Source organism: Montipora capricornis, chromosome 7, assembly GCF_036669925.1.
Source record: "Montipora capricornis isolate CH-2021 chromosome 7, ASM3666992v2, whole genome shotgun sequence".
In the NCBI taxonomy this organism is placed as follows: Eukaryota; Metazoa; Cnidaria; class Anthozoa; order Scleractinia; family Acroporidae; genus Montipora; species Montipora capricornis.
The window spans coordinates 30648908-30658907 of NC_090889.1; the positions used below are offsets into that span (position 1 = coordinate 30648908).

At 39.4% G+C, this 10000-nt stretch overlaps 1 protein-coding gene and 1 long non-coding RNA gene across 4 annotated transcripts in view; one reads left to right on the top strand and one right to left on the bottom strand.

The window, feature by feature from the left end:
* The window catches only part of LOC138056895 (uncharacterized), a 58827-nt gene that overhangs the window by 16018 nt on the left and 32809 nt on the right, over positions 1 to 10000 (bottom strand). The window lies entirely within an intron of this gene.
* Positions 1 to 10000, top strand: part of LOC138056884 (uncharacterized) — a 35838-nt gene that overhangs the window by 2610 nt on the left and 23228 nt on the right. Inside the window, exons 2-9 of one of the 3 annotated variants that reach the window (XM_068902813.1) lie at positions 1607 to 1860; positions 4016 to 4154; positions 4741 to 4769; positions 5130 to 5327; positions 6195 to 6331; positions 7489 to 7552; positions 7681 to 7777; positions 8454 to 9089. In XM_068902813.1, the coding sequence (XP_068758914.1) occupies positions 1607 to 1860; positions 4016 to 4154; positions 4741 to 4769; positions 5130 to 5327; positions 6195 to 6331; positions 7489 to 7552; positions 7681 to 7777; positions 8454 to 8794 (1259 nt within the window). In that variant the 3' untranslated portion in view covers positions 8795 to 9089. Of the gene's footprint in view, positions 1 to 1606; positions 1861 to 4015; positions 4155 to 4740; positions 5328 to 6194; positions 6332 to 7488; positions 7553 to 7680; positions 7778 to 8453; positions 9090 to 10000 lie in introns of those variants that run through there. The other 2 variants (XM_068902811.1, XM_068902812.1) reach the window with 2 other exon arrangements.

Here is a 10000-nt window from a genome sequence, read left to right on the forward strand (position 1 = left end):
TTTTAACTATGCTTCGTGATTCATGAAATTCCACCCATATTCTGACTGGATTGCCATATGGCAACCCAGTAATTAAAACGTAACAGGCCGATCAGGTATGTTGGGATCAAGTACGTGCGATGATGGTGGACCAGTGTACTCGATCGGGTAAATATGGCAGCGAGATTGTATCTGTATCTGGAATAGTTTGCCCTTGAAAAGTCTTAAGGTACATTGCATCTCCTTCTGTCAATAGCTGATCAACTGTGTGGGCCATCCTTTGCGAAACATCCTACAAGTTGGCACATAACAGAGCTGAAAGACTCATAAATAACAATTATTCCATGAGCCCGAGTTGGATCACCCTGCGAGCAGAGCCTCCTTTTGTCTTTTTCTTTACTGAGGAGGAGAAAAGTAGGCTCTGCCCGAATCGCGACAACTCTTTGAAGCCGCTGCAGCCCGAACTTCTGGACTAGTCAATCTTGTTTTCTCTCGTCAAACCGGTTTTTCCAGTGCGAGCGTCCGTTTAGTGACAAAACCGATGGTTATAATTGAGCCCGATGTACCATGAAAAACCAAGATGGCGGCGAGATCTGGCATATTAGGCTTGGGTTCGAGACTGTATCCTGGCAACATGCAGCGCATATTCAATAAAGATCTTACTCGATTCATGCAGAGCCTTTTTCGAGAACGCCAAAATCGAGCAAGCAAAAGAAAGGCTCTGCTAGCAGGGTGGAGTTGGATATGAAGTGATAAAATAACCAACGAGAGCGTAGCGCGAGTTGGTTATAATCACTTCATATCCAACAAGGGCGAATGGTCTGCCTCTAGATACGTCGCTAAAACGACGGTCACCGTGATGAATACTTCCATTAAGGAATTTAAGAAACGACGACGGCTACGACTACGACATCACCACAAAACAGTAATATCATTAATTAAAAGAGCCTAAATAATCGTGCTGCACGTGTAGCACGGATTTTAGCAAGCACGTTTGCAGTCCTCTGCATATTAAACGACTACGTGAATGAAATCACCAAATTTGAGGTTTTCACGACAACGTAAGCATGCAACAGGGAATCTTTCATTCTCTATTTTAACTTTGAAGCCGCTCGTACCAATTTATTTTTAGGATACTTCTCACACATTGTAGGACGTGAATGAGACTGAATAATCGAGAAAGACTTATGATAGAGCCAAGTTTTTTGAGGTGACGTATTCGTCGACCGTCGCCGTCGTAGATCTTAAATTCCCGATTAACGATTATCGTACGGTTGCCATTGTATAATCGTATAAACTTACCTTTATAGTCTTCTCGAAATCCTATTAGAATCCTAAAGCATGTGACAAATCCAACAAGGCATATGGCAATCCTAAAACATGTGGACGATCACAATCACGCTTTACGCATGTTGATAGGTCGATAGCCGCTGACCGATGTACTACGTATTCAGAGAAGGAAATATCGTCACCCAGGAAAAATCGAGTATGGAAAGCGCTATTTATACGTGCGCAGTCCTACTCGGCCAAAAGGACCAGATTAGTGTTGATACTCGCTCGCTGCGCCGTATCATCATCGTCATCATCACCATCACAAGTTATTGTCATTATTATTGCTTTGTTTTAGGTTGTGACGGAAGGGAAACCTTCGTTGGCGAGACTTTTGATGAGCGTTTGCCTACCTTGAACTTTGGCGACGTAAGAGAAACATCCATCTTCTTTATCCAGCATTGGACTTGCTCCTTGAAATTCGACTCTTCATCGTACATGACGTGTAATGGCACCAAACGCGCTTTCACTGAGCAGTATTTAAATGTACTACCAAGGCTTTTCACAATGAGTCGGAATCGAACATCTGTTATGGATCGTTATTTTCTCCGGGTAAGATAACAGATGTAATTAAATACTCTATTTAGTAAACACTTCCCGCAAAGCTCTTTTTTTTCCCTTAACCGACGCTGAATTTTTCACATTTTTCGGACTGTCAGTTATCTAGTACAGTACTTATCCGTCTCAAATTCCCGTAGTCTCAACTTCTCTGAGTCTCGTTTCTCACTGATTCTGTCAACAACTCTGTTGACTTCTCAAGCGCTAGTTCTTGAGAACGTTTCTACGGAAAGTAAACAATTCAGGTTTTCAGGAAGTCAATTGTCGCCTTTTTACCTATTTATTATACACCTTATTTCAAAATGGCCACCGATTTAGTATCTTTTGTTGCTTGTAAATTAGCCCTTGTTACCTCGTTCAAATAATTCAGGTATTTAGTAAAAGAAAAATTTTGGTTTTCAGTCAACGGACTTGATAATGTAAATTGGCCACCGTACAGAGATTCTAAAAGCTGACGTTTCGAGCGTTAGCCCTTCGTTGGATTCGCTCTGACGAAGGGCTAACGCTCGAAAGTTCTCTTTACGGTGGCCAATTTACATTATCAACTCCGTTGACAAAACCAAAATTTTTGTATACTACTTCCCGACCGACGACAGATTCTTTAGAAACTACCCCCTTCATTTTTAGTAAAAGGCCTGGCCAAACGAGTCCAACATTGTTGGACGCTGTTGAAAAGTGTCGAACGAGGTGACAAACGAACGCAACATGTTGAATCCATCATTTGGACTCGAGCTCAAGGGTGAAGCTCACTTGAACGTTATGGTTTTTTTAAGTAAAGGCAAAATAATGTCTTTGTACTCAAAGTCTCTAAAAAGTAACACTGAATAAAGCTTTCTTCGCTATCCTCGTCTTTTTCTTCCGAATCAAAGTCGTCATTCGACATATTTTTTAGCAACTTATGTGTAGAATCATTTCCGCGTGATGACAATTCCACCGTGAGGTTTTTTTGTTTGTGCTGTGACACCTATGGGCCACCGTAGAAATCAATCTTCGTTCAAAAACATCCAACATCATGCAACATGGTGGCTAATCGAGTGTAACATGTTGGATTCAACAATGTTGGATGACGTTGCACCAACATGTTTGATCCGTTTGGCCGGCCTTAAGTTAATTTTCGATTTTTTACCTATCCATATTTATCTCCTTTTGGAGTTCATTTTAATTTTTCGTCATCATTTTCTACTTTTCCGCGTCCATGCGTCGAGGTACTGAATGATTAGACGACATTCAATAAGTCATTAATAATTCATGGTAAAACACCCTTTTAGGTTACCGATAAAAGGTCATTATCGGTGAATATTCACCGAGACCAAGTCGAGGTGAATATTCACCGATAATCACTGAGCCTGAGGCGAATAATTGTTTTAGTATAAATACGCAGGTGATTATTTCAAAAAAAAAAAAAAAAACATTTCAACGCGAAATCATCTTCACTTACAGTGGCAAAACGACTACTGGCAGCCATTTTGTCCGTCGAGGTGATTATCAGCTGATAATCCGAGATAGCGAGCCAATGACAGCGCGTGATTTTGTATAATCACCTGTGTATTTATACTAAAAACCAATAATACATTATAATACTAATAAGGCGTAGCTTGTTTTTCTTGTATCATCGGCTCCTCTCGCAATTTGAACCTTTTCTCGGACTTCAGAGGAACAAGCTTTTTGTGGAGTGTTTCTGAAGCCGTTCAATAAACTCGCGGGTCGTGTTTTATCGGGCCTAAAATCACTGGGTTTCGCCTCATGGTTTAAAACCCGATAAAACACTCCTGTTCGTTTATTTATCAGTACATTATGAAGGCGATGATGATAACCTTGTTGTTGATTGTTGATGAAGAACATAATAATGATGAAAATGATGATGATGATGATGATGATCATGATGACGACAAGAATTGTGACTGGTGGCTATAGCGATGAAAAAAAATGTAAAATGTGAAATTCTAATTGATTATATTAAAATGGTAAGCCTAACAAATCAATGGCGACTTTGCTGATGAGAATGGTTGATGGATATGAAGTCTGTGGCACTGAGGGGCAATTCAAATCGGGAGGGGGGAATGGGGGCTAGAAAAAAGAGCCCTGTCAAACTAAATAAAAGTACAGACCTTATGGTCGTGTTTGGATTGTAATTATCTCTTTATCACAGATCAATACTGGTGTGAATGGCAGCAATATACTTCGAGGAAAAATCCTCAATTTGTACATAGAGTGCGGAACACATATTATTGATAGAAGAGTGACCTTCGATCACTGTTTGCCGTTTAAACTCCAAGGAACAGAATCATGTAAGTTCGCTTTTTGGCTTCATCGTAGAGTAAGTAGAAAGGGGACTTAAACAAATAAGACAAAAATGCATCCTATTAAATCAATCAATAACTCACGCATTCACTCAATCAATCAATCATTCAATCAGTCAATCAATCACTCACTCACTTAATCTATTAATCAATCAATCAATACCTTACTCAACCACTCAATCAATCAATCAATCAATCAATCAATCACTCAATGACAAGTTAAAGAAAAAACCAAATTTACTTCAAAGTGATGTTCACAGCTGATAATCGAAGGAAGGTTTTTTTTTCTCACACGTCCTGCTCCCGTGTAGCTCAGTCGGTAGAGCAACGGTGATCTAAAGCGGAGGTCGTGGGTTCGCTTCCCACACAGGTCAGAGATTTTTCTCTGTCCTTAGGTGATGCACAAAAAGAATTTCCTGATGCTGTTGATTAGCGAAGGTTCTTAATTCACCATCAGTTACACTTACAATTGCGTAAGGCCACATTTAATTTCTGTTATATACGCTACTCGGAAGACAACACTCGTTTAAAGTTCAATTCAGTGTACTTGTTCATTTACAGTATTTATTTATAGGTCCAGTTAACGCGCCCACAAGTTCAATTTCTTCTACCACACTGCCAACAAAGACAACGCGCGTTACTGAATTACCAGCAATCAACCAAAGACCTCACACGAGAACGATGCAGCAAACTCTTGCAGCTCTCACAGCCTTCGCGTCTTCATGGTGCTCTCATATTACACCAGTAATGAGCTTAAATAATCCATCTACAACTTTTACGACTACAATTCCAGCTCAGCTCACAAAAGTCTCCCAAACATCAGCTTCGGCTACCGAATATGCACGACAAGTCTCCGATCATCCGCTGGAATCGTCGGTTGACAACACACCCAAACCTTCCTATGAGAGCCGTACAACAATCCTCACTTCCTTGACATTGAAAGTTTCCAGTAGTACAGAAATGTCGAATGTCTCTTCAAAGACATCCACAGTATTAGACCTTCAACCGACTCTCAGTTCCTCAAGGGTATCAGTTGTTACGCCAAGAGCACCTGGAAGTTCTCTAGTATCCAACTCCGCACCAAAAAAGTTTGTCATTTTCCCGACAACGTCCAACGGCACTCCAAGAGTAGAAGTCTCGTCAAAGTCATCAACTGTTTCAGTGAGTTTACCGACTCTAAGAGCACCAACTCCTTACGTATATTGTGCTATTCACTTGTTTATCCCACCTATAAAACTAACCTTGTGCGTCTGGTAATTTTACAGAAACGAGTTTTCAGGATCATACACATATCCCATTTTGATGCTCATTCTGACCCTTAATTTAAGATCCTTGAAATCTTAAAAATCCACGATCTACAAATGTTACAACTTGGTTGGTCAATTTATGTTGTCCTATCAAAACCCTCCCAAGTTAGCTAGCAAATTTACCCTAAACAGACAAATTCACACATATCATACGAGAAAACTCTCTTGCAGTCCGTTTGCCTTTCTGTCGGACAAAGATCAAACAATTTTTTGTTTTTTATCAAGGACCTAAATTTTACAATTCTCTTAGCAGTGACATAATAAATTCTAACTCAACAGCTTCCTTCAACAAAGAGTACTAAACGCATTCTTTTCCAACACAACTATTAAAAATCTTAGATATTTTGTTCCTCTTGCGCCAACTGAATTGTTTTAAACATGTAAATGTTTACACTACTTTATATTTCAACACGTTAAATACCTAAACGCTTGTTAAATTCATCTAAAGGCATTTGATTCGGCAATCTCCGTCGCCAACTTGTAGGTTCAACAAGCGGTAGATGTCTTATTTTGAGAGGCATAAGTTACATAAGTAGTTTCTTTTAGGCCTCCTCGAGCTCGCCACCAATGTAATCATCAATTTTCTTTCATCTTCTCGTCTTTGTTTGTATACATCTGTATTTTTAATTTTTCTTGGCGGCAAAATAATGTTTAAAAAACTTTATGAATAAAGACATTGGTTCTTCACCAATCCATAGTAATTCTCGTTTATCTCTCTCAGATTCCTCCAAATGTTCGCACTGGAAGGAAAGGAGACAACTATGGTTTATACATTGGTATTTTAACAGGGATAACAGCATTTGTCATATTGACATTCATCATCATAGTACACCTTTCTTATCGACACCAGCGTTTAAAGTAATGCTCGCTTAATCATTTTCAATGTACAACCGTAAAGTAAGATTGAAACATAGTTTCATTTGTGCCTTTACAACGTAGCCAGATGCCTACGTTGGAGATCTCAGGATATGCTGAAGGTCTCAGGTGAATGCGCACGGAGAATAACCTGAGGATTTCGAAGGGAAAGGGATGTTTTGAAGCTGGCACTTACTCTCCCACTTTCTTTAAGAGGTCGTCTTGCGAACGTCTGATGCTCCATAAATGAAATCTATTTTATGTCTTTTTTGCCTAGTCTCCTCTGGTCTTGACAAGGAGTTAAAATATGTTGCAAATGGCATTAAGTTCAAATAAGCGTAAGACAGTGAGCTTTCAAAGCAGCAAGACCTATATCATAGTCTTATGATTCGAAGGAAACAATTCCCATGCATCTCTCTCGTTTGACTTAATGTTTCGCAGACGGTCTTTATTTAGAACAGTCTATATTCGTCATCACAGTGGTCAAAATGTTGTGGACACACGAGGCGCAGCCAAGTGAGTCCAAAACAAATTCTGACCAGTGTGATGACGAATATCGTTGCAGATAAAGTACAGACAACCCTGAACCACATTCGATTTGTTTTTTACCACAATATTTAACGTCAAAGAAAATGTTAATTTTAGAGATTGACCAAGATGGTGACACAACGGCCGTTGTCTATAACGGTCTCGCAATCTGATTGTTTTATTTCCCAAAATGAGCGTTTCTGATTGGTCATCCATGTTTGAGAGGTGAAAAGAGCATTGCGTGACAGGTTGACGCGTAGACTCTTATTAGCCAAATTAGCCAATCAGATTACGACATTACAAGCAATTGTGGAAAAATAGTAGTTTTAAAGGCTTAGAGTTTGCTGTACATACTTCATTGCTAGTTTTACCAACTTGTTTGTCCGCTTTTTTGTAAAATCGCTCGAGAAAATTGACCTTGCAAAATAGTTAAAGTGAACTTCAAGTTAGTGTCATAACAGGAGGGCTTTTCCATCGATGCTAATAAGAAGATTGCAAGATGACCAAAGAGTTTGGACAAATGTGAATCGTTTGTAACAGAAAAGATACATTTCCTGGGAAAGTGGTGATGTCTGGAGAACATACGGCATACTCCTGATTGTTTCTGATAGTTTTCACATGTTCATTTACAGGATGAGAAATAATCATGAAAGCTCCGCCAGAAATAGTTCGACTTCTATGGCTACAGACAGAACAGTAAGGAATTACTCATGACTTTTGACCGTGTAATTTTTGCATTCCTAATTACTTTTAAATTGTTCATGGTTATCTCAGGAAAAGGGGGTTGCAGATGTCTTTTTTTTGCTGTCTTATTCTTTAAACAGGTTGATGAAGTGACCGAATCTCCGAATGATAATTCAAATGTGGATGGTGACTATGAACATGTTTACGCTGTCCTGAGAACGGACAAAAGAGAACAAGGCAAGTTGGTACATTTCCCCTTTCACAGGAATGCCACCAAAATATGACCCTCCTCACATATAGCCCTCTTAATGAAATGGGAATGCTTGTATCAAGAAAAGCTAATCGATACCTTTTTTTAGTCTTTCATGTATTGCCTTAAAGGAAGTGCTAAAAATATAGCTTTGGCACCTAGATAAAGATTCATTAATTCATGATCGAAATTCAAAAAAACGGCCGATTATAACACAAGCGGGAAATTTGAATATTCGCCAAGAGTGTATTCATATAAATAAATCTAACCCGAGGGAGGGGGTTAGAGCAATACAACGAATGTCGCTACAAGGAAAAGAGATAGAGGAACCATGCTGGCGCAGTGGAGACAACATTCGCCTCCCGGCACCAATGTGGCTTGGGTTTGATTCCCGGACTCGGCGTCATATGTGGGTTGAGTTTGTTGGTTCTCCGAGTCTCTCCTCCGAGAGGTTTTTCTCCTGGTACTACGATTTTCCTCCCTCCTCAAAAACCAGTTTTTGATTTCAATTGATTCGAGTTAACTTGATAACTGTTATTAGTAGTTAAAGACATAATAATAATAATGACTCCTGGGTTCAAACCATTTACTATTTTATTATTATTTGGGATGCCAATATGGCTGCCATGACGCAATTAAAAAAAAAAAACTTTTTTTTTTCAGCAATATACTCATCCACGTACAGTGTCCCAATACGGGACTGTCAGGGGAGCAGTGAGGAAAGTTTTTACGACGATGTAATGCCACCGAAATGTGAACCAGCCTCAGAAAACAATGAGCCAATTGATAACGAACTTACTGTGGTGAAAATAACACAGGAAAGTTTCCATACGGAATCAGCTCAATCGAAGGTCCTTAACAACACAAAGAGCCGGAAAGTTGGTCGACATTGCTACCAGAACTATCCCGAGCGGCCTATGTACATTAATTTGCAGGAACTCCCAGTAAATGGTTCACTTGAAAACAACAGTGATTCGAAAGTCCGTTATAACAACTTACATTGAAAGCAGGCTGATTCAATGACGGGTAGATAAGGAGACTACAAGAACATGCACTAACTACAGCTGCAGATAGATGGGCATGTCTTTAAAGCCGAAGGGAAGCTGCTTCGTTTTACTATCATCTCATTTATATACAGGGCTTGAAATCTATGAAAATCAAACTTCGATGGCGGATTGTATGTCATACACATCTAAGAAAAAGAATTTTGACTTGAAAATGGCGATCATCTCCGGTCCGCGTTATCTTGGATTTGTTGCTTCCTAAATAAGAGTTAAAGATAAAGAGATTAAGGACGGTGCCTACTATTGTTATTGCACATATGTTCTGCGCATCTTGAGATACTCAGATTTCCTATCTGTGATGCTTACTAATACAGGGTTACCGTTTGCGCGGTTTAAAACTATCCGGAGAAAGTAGATCTTAGTAAGTACTCTTGGTATCCAAAATGAAAATTGGGGGTAACCATGCATTTTTCAGAGATAATTAAGCTTCAATTTGAGAAAGAACGCCATACATTGCTTTGTATTTTAAAGCTTTTTACAAATACTATTCATGAATTATCTTTGAAAAATGCGTGGTTACCCCCAATTTTCTTTTTGGATTTCAATAACATTTGTTAAGATCTACATTTCCTGCATAATCACACACCGGGGCAAAAATATTGTTAATTAGTATCACCCAACTAGTGGACTAATGCAAATCCTGCATTTTGATTGGCTACGCTACTAGATGACTATTAGCAATAGTCCTCGACTATCGAAAAGCGTGACGCTTTCTTTCGTTTTATTCCAGCGGAATAAATATTTCTTCAACTTGATGATTCGCCAACTATATTATTGCCTTTTCTGTCCAACTAGTTGGGTGATACTAAAACAATTAGACCCTTCGCCCTCAAGGGCCAGGCCACTGGTCAATAGCACATTCGGCTTCGCCTCATGGGCTATTGACCCGTAGCCCTTGCGGGCTACGGGTCTAATTGTTAATTAGTAGGCACCCTCCTTAACCTAAAACACACGTGACCCAAATTCTTTGATTGCACATGACGTCACGACGGCCATTTTGGTGGAAAGTTGACTCTATAATTTTGCAATACTTGAGCTACCTTTCTTCTATTGTTTTGGCAACAACATCATGATGGCATCTTATCACAGGAGTCTAATAAAAAAATAGCCGAAACTTCGCAAATATGACGGGAGAAAAAAATGAAA